A 27,985-nucleotide genomic window follows, 5' to 3' on the forward strand; every position below is an offset into this window, starting at 1 on the left:
TCCAAGGTAGGAGGCTCCCCTGACGTGGCCCGTGCTTGCGGTCGGGGGTAGGCTGGGCCGGATTGTGCTCCCGGAGGTTGGGAGGTAAGGGGAGCAGAGCCCCGGAAACAGCGGCTGGGCTGGGTTGCGCTACCGGGGACGCCACGATGCCGCTGGAGCTGGAGCTGTGCCCCGGACGCTGGGTCGGGGGGAGCCATCCCTGCTTCATCATCGCCGAGATCGGGCAGAACCACCAGGGCGATCTGGACGTGGCCAAGCGCATGATCCGGATGGCAAAGGTAGCAGCCCCGGCCAAATAAAGAGACTGGGGAATGTGGGGAAGGGAGCAGCTTAGTGACCTCCGTGCACGAGGCTGGGAGAAAGGAGTCGTGAGACTGGGGGCAGGCCTGGAGGTGGTGAGCTTTGACAGGGTGGCGAGATTAAAACAGGGACTCTTAACCTGGGCTCCCTTCTATGAGGGGGTTGAGGGATTGAAAGTGGAGTTCTTGAGAATTGTCACTGAAATTTGTTTTCTTTTATTTAATATTCTGATAACTATTTCCACATAATTGGTTGTGTGTATTTTATTTTATGCATTCAAGAGCCTTCTTCTGAGAAAGGGTCCCTTGGCTTCAGTAGACTGCCAGAGGGGTTCAGCGCACACACACACACACACACACACACACACACACACACACACGGAACCCCTAGATTAACTCAAACAAATTAGCAGTAAGGGTCAGAGTAGGGGGCGGAAGAATGCCTAGTAGGGAGATACACTGGCTCTTCCAAAGCTTTAGAACACTGCTGTACCAGTAGACAAGGTACCATGGGAAAGAGCACCTCGGTGAGAGGGAGGATGTGAGAGTTTCTTGGCCTCACCTGGAGACGCCTTGAACTTTATCGTGCTAGTACCTTCAGGCATCTTCCCCCTCTGACACTCTAACTCTTAGTTTATGAATGACCTGGCATCCTCGGTGATCCAGGAACAACCTCTAAACTGTGTGTAACTTTAATTAGTTTGGAAGTTGCTGCCCCACGCTTGCGGCTGTGCTCCCATAGTTTGAGTGAAGGAGAGTCACCTGTATTTCACTGGGAGTTGTGGGGAACCTAAATGCAGAGGAAACTTGGTTTTTAGTTCAGCTTGAAACCACTTCTCCATCCAAAGCAGATAATGTGGGTTCTTCTAAGTTGGTGACCTGGGACTTAGACCTGAAAGACTTCCCTGATACTTCTCTACTCTCCACAACTTTTCATCCTCAAGTCAATAAGCATTATTAAGTGATTACTGTGTGCTGGGCCTTGTGCTAAGCTCTGGGAATACAAGCAAATTTATTTACAAGCAAAAAGAAAGATGACCTTCAAGGAGCTTACGTTGTAATGGGGAAAAGATAACATATTGAAAAATGGAGCTTTCCATAAACTCTTCTTAGAGCATCAATCCATAGGAGTTCTGTGGAACCTTAAGAACTCCTGTTCTAAAGGCCACGTAGCAAGAATGTGAAGGCCTAAGAGTCTTTAAGATGCATTGGTAGGCTATTATGGCAGTCCCCAGAGGCCTGGAGGGTATATTAGTTGCAGGGCAGAGAGTGAAGTGGTCTTCTGTTTGTAGTGGGTAATTCCCAACTCATTCAGGCAGTGTGGGCAGCCCTGATGCTTCAATGGGGTCTGGGACAGGTAGGTGAGGGAAGCTAGGGAAGAGGAAAGGGAACCTTCACTGGTGGCTCTTTCCTTACAACTTGTTATTGTATCCAACTCTTCGTGATCCTGTCGACCCTAGCATGCCCATGTGGTTTTCCTGGCAAAGACGCTGGAATGGTTTGCCATTTCCTTCTGTAGTAGATTAAGGCAAACAGACGTTAAGTGATTTGCCCAGGGTCACACAGCTAGTAAATGTCAAATACGAACTCAGGTCTTCCCAACTTCAGGCCCAGCCCTCTATCCGCTGAGCCATCTCTAGGGTCTTCTAATTCCTTAATGAAATGCTGTCTCTACTTCTGCCCCATCCAGATAGTCCTGACTGTACAATGTGAACATCTGTCCTTAGACTTTCTACTTTTTCCACCCCAAATCCTATTTAAATATTTTGTTTTCAAATATATATTAAATATATTTATATATTATAATATATAAATTTCTATATTTATATACTAAATATAAATACAAATAAATACATTATATTTATGTATTAAATATATGAATACAAATAAATATATTATATTAAATATATAAATACAAACAAATATATTATATCTATATATTTAATAAATAAATATATTTATTTAATATGTATTGTATTTTTAAATATGTTTGTCTTTTTTAAGTTATGAGCTCCTTTGGGATTAGACTGTCCAGAGTGAGGGGATCACTCATCAGCTGCCGTTCTAATGTGTCTTTCAGGAGTGTGGGGCCGACTGTGCCAAATTTCAGAAGAGTGAGCTGGAACACAAATTCAACCGTCGGGCTTTGGAGCGACCTTATACTTCTAAACACTCCTGGGGGAAAACCTACGGAGAGCATAAACGCCACCTCGAATTCAGCCATGACCAATATAGAGAGTTACAGAAATATGCTGAGGAAATAGGGATTTTCTTCACTGCCTCTGGAATGGATGAGGTGAGACCCTTCCTTCTTTCCTCATCCATCACTTTCACGTGGTGAAGGGGACAGCAAGAAATCCAGTGTCTTTCCATGTAGATCCAGATCCTAAATCTTTTTTTTCCCCCCAGTTTGAGCATACCTTAGTAATAGGTCGAGGAAATATGTGGACATAGCAGCTGTTGGAGGTGGTGAAGGGTGGGTCGGGCAGGAACAAATACCTATTCATTTGCCATGTAGACACTGGACCCTGTCCAAAATGCTTTCTGCTAACTGGAAGTCATTGAGGGCCGACTCTGGATGCTGGGAGCCAGTAAACCAGACCTCTAAGAATTATGGCACCTCTTATGAGGTGGGAGTGACATTGATAACATCCAGAAGGGATGGGCCTATAAGGCCAGTTATATAGAAGTTAGCAGCTCTGCAATGGGAAGGGTTCTGGGAGGTTCAGACTAGAGCCGCATCTGCTCAGAGACACATACAGATTTGCCTCCTTGAGATGTCTTTATTGACACTAGAAGGGCCAGGTATGTTAATAGAGGAAACAGATTTTACTGTGTAGTGTAGATTGTTGGGCAACTAGGTGGTACAGTGGATAGAGCATTGGGCCTGGAGTCAGGAAGACCTGAGTTCAAATCTGGCCTCAGACACTTACTAGCTGTATGACCCTGTTTGCCTCAGTTTCCTCATCTGTAAAATGAGCCAGAGAAAGGAAATGGCAAACCACATCAATGTATTTGCCAAGAAAACCCCAAATGAGGTCACCAAAAGTTGAATGTGACTGAACAATAACAACAATGATGTGTTCTAAGCCCTGGGGATTCAAAGGCAGGCAAAGTGCTCTGTTCTCAAGGAGCTCAAAGTCAGATGGGGAGGCAGCATGCAAACAATTAAATTATAGATAGGGCAAATTGGAAGTAATCAACAGGGGGTAGGCATTGAGGGAGATCAGGAAAGGCTTTCTGTAGAAGGTGAGATTTTACTTGAGGGAAGCCAGGAGGCAGAGATGAGGACGGAGGAGCATTCCTTCCTTGAGGGACAGCCAGAGACAGTGCCAGGAATCTGGAGATGGAGCATCTCGATCAAGGAACAGCAAGGAGACCAGAGTCACTGCATTGCAGAGTATGTGGTGGGGGGTAAGGCATAAGAAGACTGGAAAGGTAGAGGGAAGGTTACCAGGCTATAAAAGGCTTTAAACACCAGATCAGAAGATAAATAATTCAAACATCTGAGAGGTATGAAGAAGCATTCGAGGCTTTCTTCTCATTCTGCATCCAGGAAGGGGGATGTGGGATTAGGGGGGGAGTCTTGTTCCAGGAAGCCAACAGCACATTTTAGGAGGGAATATACCATTGCAAAGGTTGGCTTTTTAATGGCAACGGAATACTGCCCCAGGAATGCATATAAAAGAAAAGTTTTTCATCTGTCAGTTTACTGATGATGCCTGGGTCAGTTTCCAGGACCACAGAATCATTGCTCTTATGTTAGGGCTAGAAGAGACCTTTCCATCATCTGCTCCAGTCCCCTCGTTTTACAAAGGAGAAATAGAGTCGGAGAAATAGAGTCTCAGCAAAGGCTAAACCTATGGCTGGAAGTGTCCAGACTCCTAATTCCATGCCCTTGTCTTGCCATCCTTCCTTCTATATAATAAAAAAAAAATAATAATAGCCAGCATTCATATAGCTCTTTAAGATTTTCAAAGTGCTTTACAAATATGATCTCATTTGATTCTTGTAACCTTGGTAGGGAGATGATATTGTTATCCCCATTTTACAGATGAGGAAACGGCCTGAGAGGTAACACAGGGTCACACAGTCAGGAAGTGTCTGAGGTTGGATTTGAACTCAAGTGTTCCTGACTCAAGGCCCAGTAGTCTATCCACTGTACAACCTACTAGGCTTGGAAACAAGGATGTGAAAATTTCAGTAGTACTGTAAAACCTCAAAAGAGCCAGTGTAGATGTGATACTGGGGCACACATCATTTACCAAGATGAATTAAGCTTTCTCTGAGCTCATTGGCTCATTTCTGGTTGACTTCATATGTCTAACCAGATACCTGACTGGTCACTTAATAAGCTCTGTGGCCCTTAGTTTCTTCACATGTATAAAAGGGGATTAGACAAAATCGTTGCTAAGTTGTCCTCCAGATCTAGAGTTCATTGAATCAATGCAACAGGTACCTGTAGATCCCTACATCTGTAAAAGAGAAGGTTCATTTTCCTACATTTCATATGAAAGCATCTCTTTAGGCCATTTACTCTCCAGGTGCTCAGTTCAGAGCACAAAAACAATTGGAGGAGGTCAGGGGAACGGAAAGTTCTCACTGTCAACACTAGCTAAACTCCTTGCCCCATCCCAACCTGTTGTCCTGTCATTTTTTTTTAGTTGTATCCAATTCTTTGTGACCCCACGTGGGGTTTTTTGGCAAAGATACTAGAGTGGTTTGCCATTTCTTTCTCCAGCTCATTTTACAGATGAGGAAACTGAGGCCAACAGGGTTAAATGACTTGCCCAGTGTCCGAGACTAGATTTGAGCTCAGGTCTTCTTGACTCTAGGCCTGGCACTCTATCCACCCATACTCCTATCCAAGCATAATTCTCTTTAATTTTGACCATAGCTGCAGTACTGTGTTCAGTTATGGGCACCACAGTTTAAGGATATCGATAGCTAGAGTGGGTCCAGAGGAGGACAGCCAGGATGATAAAACATCTTGAGTTTCTTTCATGCGAGGGTTATCTGAAGGAACTGGGAAGGGAAGACCCCAAAGGGGGAACATGATAGCCGTCTTCAGGGCTGTCACATGGAACAGGAATTAGTCTTGTTTTCTTTGGCATCAGAGGACAGAATCAGGGACGACGTATAGAATTTACAAAAGGCAGATTTGGGCTTGGTAGCAGGAAGAATGTCCTAATAATTAGAATTGTCCAAGAGTGGAATGGGCTGCCCTGAGAGGTGGTGGGCTCCTTCTCCTTGGAGGGCTTTAGTTAGAGGGCGGGTGACCACTTGCTGGGTACATTATATGTATTGAACTAGATGGAGACTGAGGTCTTTGCCACCTCCAAATTCCCACAAAGCCTCTCTGTTTACAAATCAAGATTTAATAGATATGGCTAGGTGGCACAGTGTAATAGAGCACCAGCCCTGGAGTCCGGAAGACCTGAGTTCAAATTCAGCCTTCGACACCTACCTGCTGTGTGATCCTGGGCAAATCACCTCTGTTTGCCTCAGTCTACTGAAGAAGGAAATGGCAAATCATTCCAATATCCTTGCCAAAAAAACCCCTAATGGACAGTACTAGCATGGTATAGTCCATGGGGGTCAGGAAGAGTCAGACATGACTGAATGACCGAACAATAAAATTTAATTGACAGTCATAATAACAGCAACAACATTTATCATAAAGGTTTACAAAGCAACAACTTTGTTGCTGGTGTGTGTATGTCATGCCCATTGGATAGATGAGAACACTGAGATTCAGATGAAGTCACTCACTTCCAATCAGCAAACCCTTTTCAGGCCCCTTCTGTGTACAGAATAATGTGGTAGGTGCTGGGAGAGATTCAGAATGTAGCTAAGACAGAGTCCCTGCCTTCGTATAACTTCATGTAACTTACAGGAAGATAAGACCCACATAAGGTAAGTAGAATACATAATATTACATGAAAAGTTCATTAGACAGTTGCAAATCAGAGTATTGTCCTATAGTGGTGTGCAACTCAATAGTAGGCATGATATTGACTTAGAAAACCACACATTATCTGTGTTGTATTTTTATTAATTTTGCTAAACATTTCCCAGTTATACTTTAATACCGTTAGAGGGGCAGGGACTTTGACCCCTCCTCTCTAAGAGATGGGATCGAGGTTGCTTACTGAATGGAGACAAAGGAAGTTCCCTTGTGATTAATCTCACAGCCAGTAAGTGTGAGGGGTGTGACTCAGATCCTTAGTGCTAAATAACCAGAAATGTCCCCTAGCTGGAGTGGCTGTCCTGGATGGCAATTCACATACACTGTTAGGGGACATACCTGAGCCAAGCAGAGGGATATTGGGAATTGACTGTGTTGTCGTTACTTTATATTCAGAAAAGGCAAGATGTGGTTCGGGGACCCTTGAGGATAGAGGTGTGCTGTTAATGTTTAAAAACTGGCTTTTGGGGAGAGAAATGTACACACAATATATTTAAATTTAATTTAAAATTAACATTTTCTCCATTACTGCCTTAACTCTAGGCAATCAACAAAATAATAAATCAAGCCATCATCTATAGCATTTGTCAGTTTCCGAGCTGTAAATACTCAAGTTGAAAATTTAACATTCTGTTCTCTGAGGGCTCAGGTTAATGACAGCATACCTCTGGCCTTGATTTACCACGTCAGCCTGTTTTTTCTTTTCTTTTCTTTCTTTCTTTCTTTTTTTTTGCTTTTAGGCAATTGGGGTTAAGTGACTTGCCCAGGGTCACACAGCTAGTAAGTGTCAAGTGTTTGGTCTGAGGCCAGATTTGAACTCAGGTCCTCCTGACTTCAGGGCCGGCGCTCTATCTGCTGCACCACCTAGATGCCCCTACCTGTTTTTTCTTTTCACTACATTTTATAACTATTCATGTTAGCATGAAATTGGAAAAGACATTCATAAGAGCCTTTTATAGAAGAATTAAGCCACGTTCAGTGGGTTGGGCGCACTTCTGTCAATCCAGGGTGGTTCTGAGTTTGTATCCGCTTGGAGTGTTTACCAAGCTCCTACTTCCTCGTCAGGCGATAAGCAATTAATTATTGACCTTTCTCCTCCCTTCCCTCAACTGTCATGTCCTGTTTGCAGGGTGCTTTTGCCAGCATCTTCCTAAAGCTTAGGGTGCTATATAATTTTGAGTCCAAGGAAAAGCAATTGGAAAAAAAAAAGGTATATGCTTCACTGGAAATACACAGTTGTTGAGTGAAGTATTTTTGGTCTCTAGAAATTTACTTGAACCAGCAGTTCTCAAATTTTTTGGTCTCAGGATCCCTTTATACTCTGAAAATTTATTTAGGACCCCTCTTCTTTCCCCAAAGAAGTTTTGTTCATGTGGATTATATTTATTGATATTTACTATATTAGAAATTTAAATGTCCTGTATCATTATGACAGTACCCTTACACATCGCCGGGGTTAGGGGCGTGGCACACCTGTGATCAGGAAAATCCGCAGAAAATTTTTTGGCCCTTCCTTCGTAGGAAGGAGAATTTTGAAGAAGTCTGAATTTTTTCTTTTAAGGGGGATTGACCCTATAGTAAAATTTGGGTTAAGCATTTAGTCACAAGCTGTGTGTTGTGTTCTGGCCTTTGTATGTCATCTATGGCTCCCACGTAACTCCCCAAAAATTCCCACTTAATTTCTTATGCCAACCTGCAAAATATTGGAGCCAAGATGGGGAAGGTCGTGATGTGGAAGGGATAACCATAATTTTGTATCTTTTTTTTTTTAATGGGGCGCTGGGGTTAAGTGACTTGCCCAGGTTCACACAGCTAGTGAGTGTTACATATGTGAGGCCAGGTTTGAACGCAGGTCCTCCTGACCCCAAGGCCGGAGCTCTATCCACTGCACCACTCAGCTGCCCCATAACCATAGTTTTGTAAAAGGGTCTTGGGACCCTCAAGCAGGGGTATGCTGACATTAACTTCAGCCCTCAGAGAGCAGATTGTTAAATTTTCAGTGGGAGCATTCACACCTCAGAAATTGACAAATGTTACAAATCAGAGCTTTGATTTGTTTTGATGACTGTCTAGAATTAAGAAAGTGATGGAGAAAATGCTAATAATGCAGATTAAACTTAAGCAACGTGGGTACATTTTTCTTTGAGAGAGACCCAGTTATTAAAACGTAACCAATACACTCCCACCCTCAGGGGTCTCCAAACCACACTTTGAGAACTGCTGACTTTGACTATTTTGAATGTAAAGTAACGGTGACAACACAGTTAGTCTCCTCTTCCTTCCTCTACTCTGTCCCCCTGCTCTCCCCCTCCTTCCCCCTCTTTCACCCTCCCCCTTCTGCTCTACTCACTACTAGAACAGTATTCTTGTGCCCAGCCAGGGTGCCAAAATATAAACTTGCAAGAACATCCTTGCCATGACATCAGGAAGAACATCCCCTAAAAGTGTGCTGCTTCAGGATAAAAGATTATTGTGGCCACCTTACTTTGAGTTCAGGGAAAGAAGTGCTGAAGAAACTCTGTGCCTGACTTTTCCTTTGACCTTTAGTATAGACCCGTCCATGCTTTCCATTCTGTATTTAATTGAGAAAAGTGAGAACAAAGAAAGAATTGGGATGAGCCTTGCATGGCCTTTGTGTTTGCCTGAAGGCTAGGAGAGCCAGAGAAAAAACTGTGAGGCTTATATTCTGCTCTACAGTGGGCCCTAGGTACATGTAGTTCACTACCCCCTCTGCCTAGACACCCTTTCCTCCTTGGATTTTCGTGCTTCTTCCTTCTTCTGGTTCTCTTTCTCCTAGATTGGCAATTTCTTCTGCATAGCCCATCCTCTAGGTCAAGGTTTCTTAAACTTTTTCCACTCACGACCCTTTTTGCATTTTGGCAGCATTCATTCATTGGCATTGCATGGTGTGATGGCATGCACAGTGCAGTGGACACATGTTGTGTGGTCAGAACCAAGACTGCAGTGAAGTTGTGTGATGCAAAAACCACCTTGGATTCATTAGGCTTATGATTTTTAAATAATTTTTGGTCGTTGTGCGTTCAGAAGCCTTTGACTGTTGCCACATTTTTTTCAACTCCATGTGGGGTCACAGCCCACAGTTTAAGAAGTGCTGCTCTAGATCTCTGCCCTTGTCCCTCTTCTCTCTCCTCTCTCTCTCTCTCTTAGGTCTCATTATCTCCCACACCTCCAGCCGTCACCTCTATGGAGATGATTCTCAGATCTATTGGAAACTGCCAGCCGGATGTCCTGTAGGCATCTCAGACTCAACAGGTCCAAAACTGAACTCATTGTCATTTCCTAAAAACCTTCCCTTCCTTAGAACTTGTCTCTTTCCCCAGAAGGGAACTGAAGGAAGTTCAGAGGGAGGCACAAGCAACCAGATTAGCTTTGAAACTAACGGGAACTTACTGTATATTTATATTTTTTAAATGAGCTCTATAGAAATGTATTGTCTCATCTACATCCTCTTTTTCTGTTCTTTGTTGTAAATGGAAATGTTTGCATTTGTTGGTGTTTGTCAAATTCAGAATAATAAAAAGATATAAATAAGTTTAAAGAATCACTATGCTTTCTGAACTGCCCCCCCAACAAAAAAAAATAGGCAGCACCATCTTTCTATTCATCCAAGTTCACAACCTCGGAGCCAACTAGAGCTCTTCCCTCTCCTTCATCCTTCTCATCCAATCAGATGTCGTCTGGTTGATTCTATCTCCGTAGTATATCTTGGACTCTTCCCCTTTTCTCACCTCCCACAAGCTGCCACACTGGTTCAGGCCTTTGTCCCTTCTTGCCTGGACCATGGCAGTGTTCTCCTAGTTGCCCTACCTGCCTCAAGGGTCTCCCCTCTGTAATCTTCCTTCCCACAGCTACCTGGGAGACATTCCTTATGTACACGTCTGACCACATCATTCTGCTTGCTCAGTAAATTCCTGTAGCCCTCTCTTTTTAACTTACGATGAGATACAGACTCTTCTTTGTGACTTGTAAAGTACCTAACAATCTGGTTCCAGGACATTACTCTCCAAAGTGGCCTGCCTGCCATTCCTCAAATACAGCATTCCAGCTGCCATTTTCCATGCCTTTCCCCCAGCTCCCAGTGCCTGTAATGTACTTCCTCCTCACCCCCTGTTTTATAGAATCCCTACTTTCCCCTAGTTTGGAACAGCTAGGTGGTGTAGTGGTTAGAGAGCCAGGCCTAGAGTCAGGAAGATTTGGGTTCAGATCTGGCCTCAGATACTTAATAGCTGTGTGGCCCTGGGCAAGTCACTTAAGCTGTGATTGCCTCAGTTTCTTCATCTGTAAAATGGAGAAAGTAGTAGCACCAACCTATCAGGGTTGTCGTGAGGATTAAATGAGATAATACTCGTAAAGCGCTTAGCACAGTGCCTGGCACAGAGTAAACACTATATAAATATTAGCTATAATTATTATTATTTTTGTCATTATTATTAGTTTCCTTCAAAGTTCAATCCAAATGACACCTCTGCTGAAATCCTATCTTGGTACTTTCAACCTCCAAAATTACTTGGTACACATTTTGTATTTAGTTTTCTTAGTGTGTGATATTTTCCCCCAAAAGAACGTAAACTCCTTGAGGGGTAGGAACCATTGTGCTTTTTGTCTCTTTGTACACAGTACCTGGCCCATAATTGGTGTTTAATAAATGCTTGTTCAATGTAAGAGGAGGAACCCTCTTTGGAAGCAACATGTGGTAAAAATGGAAAGAAAGATAGGCAGTTCAGTTCCTAGAGTTGGCAGGAAAAAAGAAAGGGATCTTTCTCAGATGTAGAAGTACCCCTACTTTTGGTCCAGTAACACTAAATCTCTTCATTATCTCATCTCCTATTAAGCTAGTGCCTTCCCTCTGTTAATTATCTCCATTTCATCTTTTACTTCATTTCATTTTATTTCATTTCATCATTTTATCTCATTTCATCATCATTTTTGGTCTTTATCTTAATTGTAGTTATTTGCATGTTATCTGTCCCTTTAAAGTGTGACCTCCTTAAGGGCAGGGACTATCTTTTATTTTTCTTTGTGTCTCTGCTGGTTGACTGACTATCCACAGCCTTCTGAGACCTCTGAAGCCCCTGCTCAGTTCCTGCACCAGACATAGAGTTCCAGGATGTTCTATGGAAGGAATCTCAGAAATCATCGGTCCTGGAGGTTCTTACCCTTTCTTGTGTCAGGGACCCCGCTCTGGCATTCTGGGGAATCTTGTGCATATCCTCTCAGAATGATATTTCTAAATGCATAAAGTAAAATACATAGGATTGCAAAGGAAGCAAATTACATTGAAATACAGTTATCAAAATATTTAAAATCGAGTTGACAGACCCCAGGTTAAGAACATCTGATCTGGCTCAACTCTCTCATTATATAGAAGAAAAAACTCAAGTCCAGAGGCATTAGGGTGATGAACTACCCAAAGTCACACAGCTATTTAGCAGAAGTCACACAGCTAATTAGGCTGTACCTGAGGTCATGGAGCTAATTAGGAAAATCCAAATCATCTGACCCTGGATTGCTCGTCAGGATCTGGGTTCAGATCTTACCTCTGCCTTACCACCTGGTTTGGCTCTTAGGGAAGATATTTGTTTAACTTCTGTGGACCTCAATAAAATGAGGAGATTGCATTAGATGATCTTTGAGGTTCTTTCCAGCTCTGAATCTTTCTGTGACCATTAGGCTTAGGGAGGGGACAGTTTCCCTTTAAAACACTAGATCCAGTTTGTCTCCAGGCAGGCCAAGTTGTATCTATAAACTGATTTTCCCCAAAGACATTTCCATACATGGAATGGAATAGGGAAGCATTTATTTATTATTGCTATGTGCCCATCATAGTGCTAAGTGTTAAGAATATAAATAGAAAATTGATACAGTCCCCACTTCTCAAGAAACTCATGTTTTTATTAGTGGAGACGACAATTTAGAAGGGTTCAGCTGAAGGGTAGATGGCAAGGCTTTCTGGTCCTTTAGGTGAAAGACCAGGGGGGTGGCAAGGTTAGATTTTTTAAAATTCTGATCCAACATTAACATTGTTAATGCCCCAAAATTAACTCATCGTCTTCCCCACTTCTCTTTCTCCTTCCCAACTTTTCTGTTTCTGTTGATGGTACCACCATTCCCCCTCCTCCCTGACCTGTCCTCAGAATATCATCTGAATTTTTCCTCTCCTTCTTCTGTTTAATCATTTGCTGTGTGTTCTCTGGATATTACCAGCCCCTCTTCTTCTCCACTTCCATGTTTATACCCCTAGTTCAGACTTCCATCACCTCTCAGCTGATATTGTAACATTCTCCTAACTCATCTGTCCTTCTCCATTCTCTTCCCAGCTGCAATCCATCCTTCACACAGCTCCTAACAGAATTGCCCTAAGGTACAGGTCCAACTCTGTCACTCCAGTGCTACATCATTGGCTTCTAGGGTCAACCGGAATCTCCTTAGGTCGGCACTGAAGGCCTTCCACTGTCTGCCTCTAATCTAATTTTCCAACCTTTTTTTTCTGCCTTAGTCTCCTTTACCCATTCTACCTTCCAGCCAGACTGTTCTTTCTTCCCTGTTACACAATGTCATTCTATACTCTCTTGCCCCAGGACATTGGCACCAACTGGCTTCTGTACCTGGAATGTGATCCATCCTCCTTTCAACTTTTTGAAATAATGTTCTTCCTTCAGGGCTCAGGTGCCACGTCTAGCATAAAACTTTCCCCAAATCTCCCTGATGAAGAACAGCTTTGAAAGTATCTATTAAGTAAAACATAAACTATTATTATTATTCCTGTGTTATAGACAGGCCAGCTTTTTAGACTTGTGTTCAAAAACTATTATTTGTACTTGTTGTCAAAAAAGGAAATTAAGCAGGCTTTACAAATTGAGCAAGTGATTTTTTTTAACCAGATATAGTATTTTTTCCACTTTTTTCTTTTTATTCTGAACACAAACTCAATTGAACATTTCCTTATACCAGTTATGGGGAGCTTGCTTTAAAAAAAAATATAATAAATTCAGTATGTAATTTTCAAAGCTATCCTGTTCATCTCTGATTCTTTCTAGTCTTTGTTCTATTCTCTTTTGGGGGGTAGGGAGGATTCCTGTTCTTAAGGCCCCACTCTCTCACCTAACTCCCCTTCCCATTAAAAAAAACAACAACAAAACCTTGCAAAATAACTAAGGAAAATCCAAGCAAATTCCCATATTGACCATATCCAGAAATGTATGTCACATTCTGCATGGTGTGTCTATCACCTCTATATCAGGAAAGGGATAGCCTGCCTCAATATTCATCTTCTGGGTGTGTGGTTCTTCATTGCGTTGATGGGAGTTCTGAGACTTTCAGAGCGTTTACTTTTACGGTGTTGTCCTGATTCTGTTCATTCTGCATCTGTTCATACAAATCTTTCCAGGTTTCTCTGAAACTGTCACTTTCATCAAACTATAGTATTTCAAAGAAAGTTTAACATCCACAGAATTTTGCAGAATATAATATGGCATTGCAGAATTACCAGAATGACATAAAATAAAATCAATAACTTCAACGTCTCCTTGTTACCTTTAGGTTCAATTATAAACACCTTTGCCATTTAGAATAAGAAAGTGAGTGTCTTGAGAGCAAGGATTGTCTTTCTTTTTTATTTGTATTCCCAGCAGCTAGTGCAGAGTGCTTTGCATATAGTAAGTGCTTAATAAATGCTTCATTCATTAAAACTCTTCTCAAGCTAGCCCTTTCCTATTTTTCCAGTTTTCACAGTTTTCTTCCTTTTACGCTCTCTATATGCAGTCTGACCATACTGGCCAACTCACTGTTCCTTGTCCCATCTCCGTGACTTGCATTAGCTGTCAGTCATTCAAGCATTGATTAAGCACCTACTGTGTGCCAAGGATGGGGGATACAAAGAAAGACAAAAGCAGCAACAACAACAGAAAAAAAGTCTCTGTTCTCAGGGAGCTCACAGCCTCATATTCAAGTGTCATTAATTAAGCCTGTTAGGGAAAGCTTTTCCAACTTGGTGGGCTTTCCAGGGCATCTTATCTAACAGCAGTGTTTCTCATTTTTTTGTTCTAAGAAGAGTTTTCTATTTCTTTTTTTTTTAACATACTTTTAAATTTGCCATTGAGCTATGTAGTCCTATGACCCTTTTTTCACACCTGCCACTTTAATTTTCCTATCAGGCAGTCTCCTTGTGCCTTAATTTTGGAATAACATTATCATGCACATATGCTATAAACAGCAAGATTGTTCGGGGCCTAGAGGTTTCTAGTTAATTTTGATTAGTGACTTGCCCTTGGTTACAGAAGCTGTCTTTGGTGTCAGTCTCCTAAAAGGCCACAAGATGGAGATGTTTCTCCATTAGAACTACAAATAATATCCCTAAAAATTAGATTTCTTTCAAAAGAAAAAAATTGGGTTTTTTCTTCAGCTGAAAATAAGGTTGATGGGGTCTGTCTGTGTGTGTGTGTGTGTGTGTTCTCGCCTTGGTTCCACACCTATACAGTTTAATGAAAAAATTTTAAACACCCGTTATGGTCAATTCAAAAGGCATTTTTTTCAGCATCTTCTGTATGAGCAAGGACTAGTCATAGGGAGGGGATGTGCAAATTATTTAAGAGGAAGGATTACTAAAGAAAAATACTCTCTAAACCAGAGCAGCAGAGACCTGACGAGCATTCCACAGGGGCTCAGTGAAATCCAACTGAGTGACAGTTGTATTCCCTTTCTGATTTGGGAGGGTGTTTGTTGTACTTTTTAAATAAAATACATAGGATTACAAATGAAACCATGGAAATGGTTAAGAAAATTTTTTTTTAAAAGTCCAAGTTAATGGCGCTCCAGTTAAGAGGCCCTGATTTAGAGCAAGCGTCTTGTTTTGACTGATGGCCCAGTTCTCCCCAGGGTTAAGGCTCCGTGTGGACCATACCTTCTCCTGCGGGGAGGAGAACGGACAATTCCCTGTTCTGTTTTGTAGATGGCGGTTGAGTTTCTGGATGAATTGAATGTTCCATTTTTCAAAGTTGGATCTGGAGACACTAACAATTTTCCCTATCTTGAAAAGACAGCCAAGAAAGGTGAGTGTTTCCATATAATTTGCTCTCCTAGAATTCTGACTTCCTCCCAGGGACTTAGCCTTTTTGTGGTGGCAAACATGAAGGTTAACTGTAGAGACCTCATCTTAATCATTGAACTGTTTCTGCCCCTCATGTTTGGTAGAGGCAGCTGAGAATAGTTGGGGGCGGGGGGAAGGGCTAGATTAGAGAGACCTGCTCTAGAATCATGCTTCCATTACATACTAGATACGTGATCCTGGGCAAATCACTTAACTTCTCTGGGGCTCTGTTTCCTAATCTGGGAAATGGGAATAATGGAGGCAGCCTGGAACAGTAAATAGCAAAAAGCACTGTGTGACTCTGGGGTTTAAGAGGACTTGGATTCAAATCTCCCCTCTGCCATTAACTAGGTATGCAACTTTGGGTAAGTCCTGTAGCTTCCCAGGGCTTCAGTTTCCTTACCTGTAAAACGACGCTTTGGATTGTTGATCATTTCTAAGGTCCTTTCTTCCTCTAGATGGAGGATCAAATGATGTAATATGCACAAAACCAAAATGTAAATTGTTATTGTTTGTTCATTTAGAAGAAGGAAACTGGGGGTAAGGTATATTTTTTTTCTTTAAAAAACAAACAAAAAACCCCACTACTGAAAGCCATTTCATGTAGAGATAATTTTCAGATTTCAAATGAGGAGTGATGTCATCTAGTGGACAGCAAGTCAGCCTGGGAGTCAGAAAGACCTGGGGTTAAATACCAGTTCTTGACACATACTAGCTTTGAGACCATGGAGAAGTCTTGTGTTTTAGGTAATCCTACCGCTATAAACCACAGAATAGTTGTTGATCTGTGCGAGAGTTTCCACACATCAGTGAAATCACAAATCTGTTGTTCGTGCGCCTCTTCCACCCTGACACCTCCCTTCCCCCCATGAGGGGAAGGTACTCACCATTCTGTTCTACCATGTCCACAAAGTTGAATCAACTTTGATTTTAAAAAATGTCCAGAAAACCTGTGTTCCCGCTGACAACATGGGATTGGTTGACAGAAGTAATTAAACTGGCCAAGAGTGACCATGTTGGTAATTCTGTTCATCAGGTCGCCCGATGGTTATCTCTAGTGGTATGCAGTCCATGGACACGATGAAGCAAGTCTACAATATTGTGAAACCTATAAACCCAAATTTCTGCATTTTGCAGTGCACCAGTGCTTATCCGCTGCTCCCTGAAGATGTCAACCTTCGTGTAATTACAGTGAGTAGTTGATCTAGGTTATCTTATCCTATCCACTCTGGTAGGCACAGGATTTTGTAAGCAGAAAATGCTAATTCACTATTTGTATGTAATGAGGTCTTAGACCTTCCAAGGTTTCCCAACAAGTTTACCACTTTAAAACAAGATGCATTCATGTAAAGGTAAATTTGAAAATTAACCATAGTGTTTACTATTGATTTCCGTGATCAGATTGAATACAGGTATCACGATTGTTGCTATAGTTTAAAATATTTTTTGTCCTGTCACAGTTTAAAAAGATTTACTCCATTCTTATTTCTTATCAGGTACATCTCTAAGGGTTCCAGTTATTAAAGTTCCTGGAGTTATACATACTGATAATTGAGATTTCGAGAAGAGTAGAACAATTTAATATGATAATTTTAGGACATTATCTTAAACTAGGGAAAGTTTCTCTCTCTCTCTTTCTTTTTTTAGTTTTTATTAATCTCTTTTTTTAATATTGCCTTCCTTTCCAAATAGATCTCTCCCTCTTCCTCTTCAGATGCTTCTCTGAATTCACATTCATTATTAGTTATGATACAATAATAAATCCCAACGTCCATGTGCCACGATTTGCTTAACCCTGCTTTAGGTGATGGGGATCTACTTTGTTTCCAGTTCTTTGCTACTACCAAAAATGCTATGAATATTTTGGTGTCAAGAAGGTCTTCCTTCTTCTCTTTGACCTCCTAGGTGTACATACCTAGCAGTGGAATCTGTGGGTCAAAGAGTGTGGATGTTATAGGCACTAGAAAAATCTCTTTTAAAAAAATCATTATATAGGGGCAGCTAGGTGGCGCAGTGGATAGTGCGATTCAGGAGGACCTGAGTTCAAATGTGGCCACAGACCCATAACTCTTACTAGCTGTGTGACCCTGGGCAAGTCACTTAACCCAATTGCCTAGCCGAAAAAAAAATCATTACTACTAAAGAAAGACCATTAGCTGTTAACTAGCCAACAGGCTAGTTGAGTATTGACTGCACCGCCATGGTTGAATAAAAGGTTGGTAGACTCCTACCTCAGCCTTTCCTTTTGACTTTAGGGCAGAAATGTTTGGAGGCCCAGAAACTGGCTGGTAGATATTTAAAGTAAAGCCTTTTACTACTCTGGGCCACAGGTGGTTGCCGGGGACGAGGCCCATAGTTGCAGGGCATTTCAGACTTCTAGAGGAATGGGGTGTAGCCCAAGGCTGCTGGCACGGCCAGAGTGGTAGAGCTTGGAATACTGGTGTCTGCTTCAGCTCACTCACAGCACTTCCCTCTTCAAAACCTCCTCACGTCTCTCCCTTCCTTCCCATTCCCATTGTTCAGGATCCCATCTCTGCTACGGTTGCCATAGGCTCCTCCCTTGCATTTCATCCTGTGTGCTGGTGCCCCAGAGCGATCTTCCTAAATCAGAGAGTATCACTGGAAAGGTTATAAAATTTGGGGTCAGAGTCCACGTCCTGTCTTTCCCCGCTCACTACTTCTGTGACTCTAGGCAGATCATTCCACTCCCCAGAGCCTCAGTCCCCTCAGAACGAGGGATTTGAGCGTAGCTTCCCAGTTTCTTCCAGTTCTAAATCAGACCAGTGTCCCTTGCCTCTCCTACTTTTTCTAGAAGTAACAGGAGTTAGATGATTACTGGGGGCGGAGCCAAGATGGCAGAGTGAAAGCAGTGACTTGCTTGAGCTCTCCTCCAAACCCCTCCAAATACCTATAAAAAATGGCTCTAAACAAATTCTGAAGCAGCAGAACCCACAAAAAGACAGAGTGAAACAAATTTCCAGCCCAAGACAACCTGGATGATTGATCAGAAAGGTGTATCGCGCTGGATTGGGAGCTCAGCCCGGCGTGGGCACACAGGCCGCAGCAAACCTGGAGCAGGCCTCAGAGGATTCAATCTCGGGCAGCTGTGGAGATTTCCAGACTCCTCAATCCACCAATGCCAAAGACAACTTAAAAGGTCAGTGGGAAAAGTCTGTTTCTGTCGGTGCTGAGAAAGGAAGGCGTGATCTCAGCTTCATTCCCCAAGAGCCTGGCCCTGGGAGGGGCAGCTGCTTCCTGAGCTTCTGGCCCACAGACTGAGGGGGAATCCAGTGGCTGCTCAGAGAGGGACTGCAGGGATCTCTTTGCCAGTGCTGAGGCAGGAATCTCTTGCTTTGCCCATGTTTGGATCTGGGCACAGTTCTGGGCAGCAGTGCTGGGGTGAGGAGGAGCACTGGCGTGGAGGAGCTTGTAGTGGAGAGGAGCCCCCTCCTCACAGTTACAGGACAGAGGGGAGTACTTGTAGTCGCAGGCCAGGAAAGGAGTAAACACCTTGCCCCTTATCATACCACCTTGGAAGAACTGAAAATTTACAGGTCCCTACATGTATCTCTGAAAACAGCTATACAAACCCCTGAAGGTTGGGACAGTACATTCTCCACATTGGAAGCAGACTCTAACCTTAACAAAGAGTTTAAAACTCAAGTAATTGGCTGGAATCATGAGCAAGCAGAGCAAAAAGAGTCAGACTATATTATCTTACTTTGGTGAAAAAGAAGAGCAAAATATACAACCAGAAGAAGACAACAAAGTCAAAGCTCCTACATCCAAAGCCTCCAAGAAAAATATGAATCAGTCCCAGGCCTTGGAAGAGCTCAGAAGGGATCTTGAGAAGCAAGTAAGGGAAGTAGAGGAAAAACTGAGAGTGATGCAAGAAAATCACAAAAAACAAGTCAACAGCTTGCTAAAGGAGACCCAAAAAAATACTGAAGAAAATAACACCTTAAAAAATAGCCTAATCCAAATGGCAAAAGAGGTCCAAGAAGCCAATGAGAAGAATGCCCTAAAAAGCAAAATTGACCAAATGAAAAAGGAAGTCCAAAAGCTTACTGAAGAAAATACTTCCTTAAAAATTAGAATAGAGCAATTGGAAGATAGTGACTTTATGAGAAATCAAGACACAGTAGAACAAATCCAAAAGAATGAAAAATTAGAAAACAATGTGAAATATCTCATTGGAAAAACAACTGACCTGGAAAATAGATCCAGGAGAGAGAATTTAAAAATTATTGGACTATCTGAAAGCCATGATCAAAAAAAGAGCCTAGACATCATCTTTCAAGAAATTATCAAGGAAAACTGCCCTGATATATTAGAACCAGAGGGCAAAATAGAAATTGAAAGAATCCACAGATTCCTCCTGAAAGAGATCCCCAAAGGAAAACTCCTAGGAATATTGTAGCCAAATTCCAGAGTTCCCAGGTCAAGGAGAAAATATTACAAGCTGCCAGAAGGAAACATTCAAGTACTGTGGAAACACAATCAGGATAACACAAGATTTAGCAGCTTCTACATTAAAGGACCACAGGGCATGGAATATAATATTCCGGAGGGCAAAGGAGATAGGATTACAACCAAGAATCACCTACCCAGCAAAACTGAGTATAATCCTTCAGGGGAAAAAATGGTCATTCAGTGAAATAGAGGACTTTCAAGCATTCTGATGAAAAGACCAGAGCTGAATAGAAAATTTGACTTTCAAATACAGGACTCAAGTGGAACATGAAGAGGTAAACAGGAAAGAGAAATCATAAGAGACTTATTAAGATTGAACTGTTTACATTCCTGCATGGAAAGATGATATTTATAACTCATGAGACCTTTGTCAGTATTAGGGTAGTTGGAGGAAAAAATTATATGTATGTATATGTAGATAGCTAGATAGAGGGCACAGGGTGAGTTGAAGATTAAGGGGTCATATCTGGAGAATAAAATTAAGGGATGAGAGAGGATTATACTCGGAGAAAGAAGAAAGGGAGAGGTAGAATGGGGTAAATTATCTCACAAAAAACACCAGAAAAGTGGAGTGGAAACAGGGGAAGGTGAGAGGGAATGAGTGAATCTTATTCTCATAGGATTTGGCTTAAGGAGGGAATAACATACACATTCAATTGGGTATGGAAATCTGTCTTACCCTACAGGAAAATAGGGGGAGAAGGGGACAAGAGAGCAGGGGATGATAGAGAGGAGGGCAGATTGGGAAAGGGTAATCAGAAGTAAATACTTCTGAGGAGGGACAGGGTCAAAAGAAAGAATAGAATAAATGGAGGGCAGGATAGGATTAAGGGAAATAGAGTTAGTTTTTCACAACATGTCTACTATGGACGTGTTTTGCATAACTGCACATGTACAACCTATATTGAGTTGCTTGCCTTTTCAATGAGGGTGGGTGGGGAGGGAGGAAGACAGAAAATTTGAAACCTAAAGTTTTAAAAACATATGTTTAAAAAAATGTTTTCACATGCTACTGGGAAATAAGAAATATAGGAAATGGGGTACAGAAGTCTATCCTGCCCTACAGGAAAACAGAAGGGGAAGGGAGAGAAAGGGAGAGAGATGGAAGAGAGGACAGACTAGGGGAAGGGATATTCAGAATGCATGCCATCTTGGGGTGGGGGAGGGGGAGATGAAAATTTGGAACTCAAAAACTTGTAGAAGTGAATGTTGAAAACTAAAAATAAATAAATTTATATTAAAAAAATTTTAAAAATAGAAGTAACAGGAGTTGGAGGTTTATGAAGATTCATCTCTTATCTTCATGGAGTTTTTTAGTCTGAAGGGGTGATAAAGGGAAGTGCCCCGACTCTCAAAGAACTATGGGTGGAATTATAACAACAAAGGATAGTTCAGAGGAGGCAGCTGTGACGAAATAAAGAATGCTAGTCATTGTGGCAGAAGTCCTGGGTTCGTGGCCCAGCTGTGTGACCTCCAGTCCCCACAAAGGTAAGTTATCAAACAATGGGAAGAAAAAGTTTTCAAAAGTGTAAGCAAAAAGTGTAGTGTAGGGAAAAAGAATTCTTCCAAAGAAGAATTGTACACTCTTAACAACCATATTAAGATACTTTCTGAATCACTAATCATATGATAGATGCAAATTTAAAACTACTTAAAGGTATCACTTCAGGCCTTGCACATTGGCAGATGACAGAAGAAGCAAGTACTCCGAGCTGGAGGGGCTGCGGGAAGGAAAAAAGGTACCTTGGATGTACTGTCAGTACAAAAGTCACAAGAAGCAGCTCTGCGTGCCCATTGACTGAGTAACCCCGTTATTGGGCTTATTCCCCAAGAATGTCAAAGACAGAAATAAAAGTCCCAAATATAAATATATTCATAGCAGGACTCTTAGTGGAATCATGGAACCGGAAACAAAATGAGTGCGCGTGCATTTTTAAAAACTGGGATGTGAGTGTAACAGAGTATCATTGTGCAGTAAGAAATGCTGAACATGAGGAATTCAGGCAAACATGGGATAATTTGTTTGAAATGAGGCAAAGCCAACTAAGCAGACTGGGCCATGACAAAGCATACAGTGATGGCAGCAACATAAAGCAAAAAGTTGTAAGTGAAAAAGCACTAAGAAGTTGGGCAAACAGACAGTAAAATATGTTTGCCTCCTCATAGCCGAGACGTGAGATAATACTGGCGGGGGGTGCGGTGAGGGGAGGGAGGAGGATATTAAAAACATTGTCAGGTGCAGTCGCTGTATCAGATGTTTTGCTTTGTCAAGGAAGAGGTTTCAAACAGGAGGGGAGAGGGTTGAAATTACTGAAGAAAAGATGAAAGGCATCAACAAAAGATTTTGTTCTAAAAGTGGTTTTTAGACTAGATTATGAAGGGGTCTTGATTGCTAGATTAATGCTTATAAGGATAACATATAGATATAGGGAAATATAAATATATTGATATAAATACATCATTATCTTGATATAGCTACAGATTGATATCGATAGATTGCTATAGGTATAGATAGATAAATTGATAGATATAGATAGATGGATATAGATAAAGAGATAGAGATAGATATAGGGATATAAATAACCAGGGATGTGCTGATAAATTTTTAACAACTGGCTCTCCAGAAAAGAAAAAAATATACATGACTCACTAAGTTTAATCTGCATTAACATTTTCTCCACCACTTTAGATCTAAATATTATATAAAACAATAAATCCAGGCCTGATTCCTGTAGCATTTGCCAATTCTGAAGTGTTAAGTACTCACTCTGAAATTTTAATAATTGGCTTTGGGGAGCTGACTGCAGCACACCCCTTCATATAGCACTTTAAAAAAATTTTTTTTGGGGGGGGTCTAGGAAATGGGGTTAAGTGAGTTGCCCAGGATCACACAGCTAGTGATTGTTATATGTCTGAGGCCAGACTTGAACTCAGGTCTTCCTGAATCCAGGGCCTGTGCTCTATCCACTGCGCCACCTACCCACCCCCCTATAACACTTTCAAGTAGAAGTGAAAGTTGGTCACACGTAGCCCTTTATGAATGTTTATTCTTTTATTAGTTCCAATATTATTCATGATGGTCTCAATACCAGAAATATTCTTAGAATGCATTTCTTTCCAACAACTCCTCTCTGCCTCTCCCTTTTTTGTGTGTGTGTGTGTGTGTTAAAGGAATATCAGAAAGCATTCCCTGACATCCCCATAGGATATTCTGGGCATGAAACTGGCATCATGGTCTCAGTAGCTGCAGTTGCTCTAGGGGCTAAGGTACTAGAACGTCATGTGACTCTGGATAAAACTTGGAAAGGGAGTGACCATCAGGCATCTCTGGAGCCAAATGAATTAGCAGAGTTGGTGAAAGCAGTCCGCCTTGTAGAAAAAGCCTTGGGATCACCAATTAAACAGCTTTTGCCATGTGAGATGGCCTGCAATGAGAAGGTGAGTTTTGTATTGTTTTACTGTATAATAAGCAAAAGTCATCTAAAACTGCTTATTCTGTGATTAGGGCATAGATGAAGAAACAGAATTCCACTAATTCAAACTTGAGGGAATGTAGTGTAGGGGAAGAGAATTGTATCTGGAGTCAAGAGAAGGGGCTCCTGGTAATAGAATCATCAGATGTTCATTCCTTTTGGTAGGGTCTGAAGTAGAAAACTTCTAAGGTTCTTTCCTAACTCTTAAGAATAATCTTTCTTTAAATCATGAACACGATTTAGAAATGTGGGACATACACAAATTTTAATAAGATTTCAGTATCTAGGCCTGATGGTATGAATACCAGGATTGCTAATGGGGCAACTAGTTAAAAGTTGCAGGTAACTTGTCTCTTGGACTCCTTGCTTGCCAAGTACCCCTCCTTTGTAATTCTTGCCCTTCCTATTCTGAGGACCTCCTTGGGACTATAAATGCTACCCTATCCTTTCTGTCTTTTACAAAGTAGTTTTTTTTTTAACAACTGAAGAAGTGGCAGAGTGAAGTTGGCGTAGTATTAGTAGAAATACAGACTTCCTACCCAGCCCAACCACCTCCACCAAGATCTAGAACGTGTACCAGACAGAATCCTAGTCAGAAAATCCAAGATGGCCACAGTTATTGTTCTAGTTTGGGTTAGCTTAAGGAGACAGACAGGTCTGTAAACAACTGGGGACAGGGTCTGGCTGGGGGCACACTATGTGTGGCACATTCTAGTACCTACAAACTGAGAATGGAAACTGAGCACCCTGGCAGTTCCCCACTACACAGTTCCAGGTTGGACTTGAGGGGCAAGAGGGTAGACCTTCAGTTCAGTCGCTCTGCCCTTATAGAGACTCCAGCTGGGCTAATATTGGCTAAGTCCAGCAGCAGTATATAGTGTCCCAAACAGGGACAAGCCAACATGCTCAAACCTGAGTCAAGAACTCACAGAGCTTAGACCAGGGGGGCAGTAAGCAGACTTCTCCCTTGCTGACATTGCTTTGGAAGCACTGAAATCTTGCATCACCCTCGTTCCCCAGCCTGAGCTATGAAAGCACAGGAATGTGAGAGTTTAGAAACTCAGGCTAGCCATTTCCCCCCAGAAGTGCATAGATCCAAGCCATAATGAAGTCTACAGTCAAGAAGTAGGCTGGAAGAATAAGCAAACAAAAAGAATGACTTGAAAACATTTATAGGCAGTGCCTCAGAGTAAAATACAGCTTAGGAACAAATTCAACCAGAATTCCCATAAGAGTTAAAGGAAGAGTTTTGTGGGTTTTTTTTAAAGCTTAAAAATAAATTTAAAAAACAAATGGGCTAGAGGTATAGAACCTTATCCAAGAAAGATAACTCCTTGAAAATTAGAATTGACTAAATAGAAGCTGATGACTCCATGAAACATCAAGAAATATTATGAAGAAAGTTAAAAGACTGAAAAAAAAAAAAGAAAATAGGAGATACCCCATAGCAAAAAAAGAGCTTAGACATCATCTTTAAAGAAATAATACTGCTGGGGGAGCAGAGCCAAGATGCGGAGTAAAAGCAGTGACTTGCTTGAGTTCTCCCCCAAACCCCTCCAAATACCTGTAAAAAATTACTCTAAACAAGTTCTAAAGCAGCAGAACCCACAAAAAGACAAAGTGAAACAAATTTCTAGCCCAAGACATCTTGGCTCTGCTCCCCCAGCAGTTTTATTTCTTTAAAGATGATGTCTAAGCTCTTTTTGGGGGGGGGGTGAGAGTGAAGAGGAATGAAAAATTATCTCACTTTAAGTTCACAAGTAGAAGTCTATAAAAAAGGAGGAGGGGAGTGGGTAACACTTAAACCAGCATTCATCTGATCTTTTCCCAGGAAGAAGGAATATACATACAAACACAGTTGGACACAGAAAAACAAATACAGAGTTAAAATAAGAAGCTAGAACAGATTCTATTATGCTTCAGCTGAATCTCAGACAAAGCAGTGGCAAAAATAGACATAATTAAAAGAGATAAACAGGAAAACTCCTTTTTACTGATATGTACCACAGTGACTTAATATAAATATTAAACACACACTAAGTGGCACAGCATCTAAATTCTTGAACTAAAAGTTAAATGAATTACAGGGAGGAATAGTAAAATTATAATAGTGGGGACCTCAGCTTACCCTCTAAAAAAAGAAATTAAGGACATAGAGTTTTGAAAAGTTAGATAGAATAGACCTCTAGAGAATTCTGAATAGAATTGGAAGGTGTATACCCACTTCTCATCTATGATGGAGCTTTCACAAAAATTGACCATGTATTAGGGCATAAAAACCTCACAAATAAATGCAAAGAAGCAGAAATATCTTTTTTGACTATAGTACCATTCAATAAATGACCTTTGAAACAAAGATTAGAAATTAATTAGACACTAAATAACTTAATCCTAAAGAATGTTTGGGTCAAAGAATAAATCATAGAAACAATAATTTCATTAAAGACAGTGACAACAATGAGACGACATACCTAAATTTTTGGGATTCAGTCAAAGTGGTACTTCGGGGAATTTTTTATCTCTAAATCCTTATCAATAGAAGAGAAAGAGCAAATCAATAAATTAGGTATGCAACTAAAAAAAAAACCCTAGAAAATCAACAAATTAAAAACTTAAACTCTGAAATGAAATCATGAAAATTAGAAAAAAAATTTAAAAACCAGTAAAATAGATAAGCCATTAACTAGAATGATTTAAAAAATCAATTCAAATTACTGTTATCAAAAATGAATTCACAACCACTGAAGAATAAACAGTTAGGAGCTATTTTACCCAATTATCTTAGAAAAAGAAATTGAACAACCTATAAATCAGTTCCAAGAGGAAAAAAAGGACCAGGTAGATGTATGAACAAATTCTATCAAACATTTAAATAACAGTTAATTCTAATATTATGCTGTTTAAAAAAATAAGAAAAGAAGATCTCCCACACTCCTTCTATGACACAAATATAATCTTCATACCCTAAATGAGGGAGAATCAAAACAAAAAAAACCCATAGATCTACATACATAATGAATATTAACGCAAAAATTTTAAATAAAGTGTTAGTAAGGCAATGGCAGCTTTATGTAAAAAAAATACATTGTGACTAGGCCAAATTTATACTAGGAATTCAAGGCTGATTTCAACATTAGGAAAACTAAACATAGTTAACAATGTGAATAACAAGAACAACAGAAATTTTACAGTTATTGCAACAGGTTCAGAATAAGCTTTGAACAAGATATAACACTTTTTCCTATTAAAAACACATGAAAGCAAAGGAGTAAACAGAGTTTTCCTTAAAATGATAAGTAATCTATCTAAGCCAGTGTTAGTCAGCATTTTCTTATGATGGAGATAATATAGAGGCTTTCCTTTAACATTAAGGGTAAAGCAAGGTAAATCCACACAACTCATCAACATTTTTATATTTCATCAACAGAGCCCAGCAGGAAAGATAACTACAAATAGTATAAAATACTTGGGAGTTTATCTGCCAAGACACTTATAGGAACTATATGAACACAATTATAAAACACTCTTTACACAAATAAAAACAGGTTGAAATAATTGGAGGAACAGTAGTTTTTCATGGGTAGGTGAAGCCAATTTAATAAAAATTGTGATGCTACCTGAATTAATTTACTTATTTAATGCCAAATCAAACTACCAAAGAATTACTTTGTAGAACTAGAAAAAATAACAACAAAATTTATCTGGAGGAACAAAAGGTCAAAAACATCATGGGAATCAATGGGAAAAAAAATGCAAAGGAAGGGGACCTAGCAGTACCAGATCTCAAACTATATATACAGAACTGGTAGACTCAGAATACATATTGAGGCATAATTCTTTTGAAACATCAATAATATGGGAATTTGTTTTGCTTGACTATCCATGTTTGTAATGGGTTTTGTTTTTCTTGATTTCTCAGTGGGTGGGGTGGAGGGTTGGGAGATAGTTTGGAGCTTAAAATAAAATTGAGCTTTAAAAAAGGCAATCAGGAAAACCGCAATATCTCTGTCCTTTTGAAAGGTCAGCACTTCCATGTGTATATGCATATTAAGATACTCCCATGTTTTGTTTTGTTTGCAGCTGGGTAAATCAGTGGTGGCCAAAGTGAGGATTCCTGAAGGTACCATATTGACAATGGATATGCTTACAGTGAAGGTGGGTGAACCGAAAGGATATCCCCCTGAAGGCATTGCTGATCTCATTGGCAAGAAGGTCAAAGTGAACATTGACGAGGATGATACCATCACAGAAGAAGCAATAGAAAATTTGTCAAAAAAAATAAAATCTTAAAGAAAAATTACATTTATTGAGCTCTTACCTCCTGTCTCGTTTTGGGTGACAGATGAGAATAATCAGTACATGGAGAATGAGTGAATGGTTGGGGAAAGTGGGCTACATAAGCACTCAACAAGTAATTGTTACCAATGAAAGAATGACCTTCACAAACTACTCTTCTGTGGTTCCACTTACATTTCTATAACTTTCTAAATCAAAATGCCTCTCTCTGGCCACCACTCCCCTATAATTTTGTATCACCTGTTAGCATGTAAACTTCTTGAGGGAAGGAATTCTCTTTTTGTATATCCAGAGATTATCACAGTGCTCACATATGTTAAGACTTAATAAATTATTTTTATTCAAGTTCTCTGGCATCACATGATTTTTG

At 40.7% G+C, this 27,985-nt stretch overlaps 1 protein-coding gene across 1 annotated transcript; it reads left to right on the forward strand.

The window, feature by feature from the left end:
- Positions 1-17: 17 nt before the first annotated feature.
- NANS (N-acetylneuraminate synthase) lies at positions 18-27,960 on the forward strand. Its single transcript, XM_021004609.2, has 6 exons — positions 18-278; positions 2,380-2,595; positions 15,236-15,335; positions 16,410-16,564; positions 23,018-23,284; positions 27,400-27,960. The coding sequence occupies exons 1-6, from the start codon at positions 147-149 to the stop codon at positions 27,607-27,609; spliced, it is 1,080 nt and encodes a 359-aa protein (XP_020860268.1). The 5' UTR covers positions 18-146; the 3' UTR covers positions 27,610-27,960.
- Positions 27,961-27,985: the final 25 nt, after the last annotated feature.

Source organism: Phascolarctos cinereus, unplaced genomic scaffold (genome assembly GCF_003287225.1).
Source record: "Phascolarctos cinereus isolate Bilbo 61053 unplaced genomic scaffold, phaCin_HiC Scaffold_4;HRSCAF=312, whole genome shotgun sequence".
NCBI lineage: Eukaryota > Metazoa > Chordata > Mammalia > Diprotodontia > Phascolarctidae > Phascolarctos > Phascolarctos cinereus.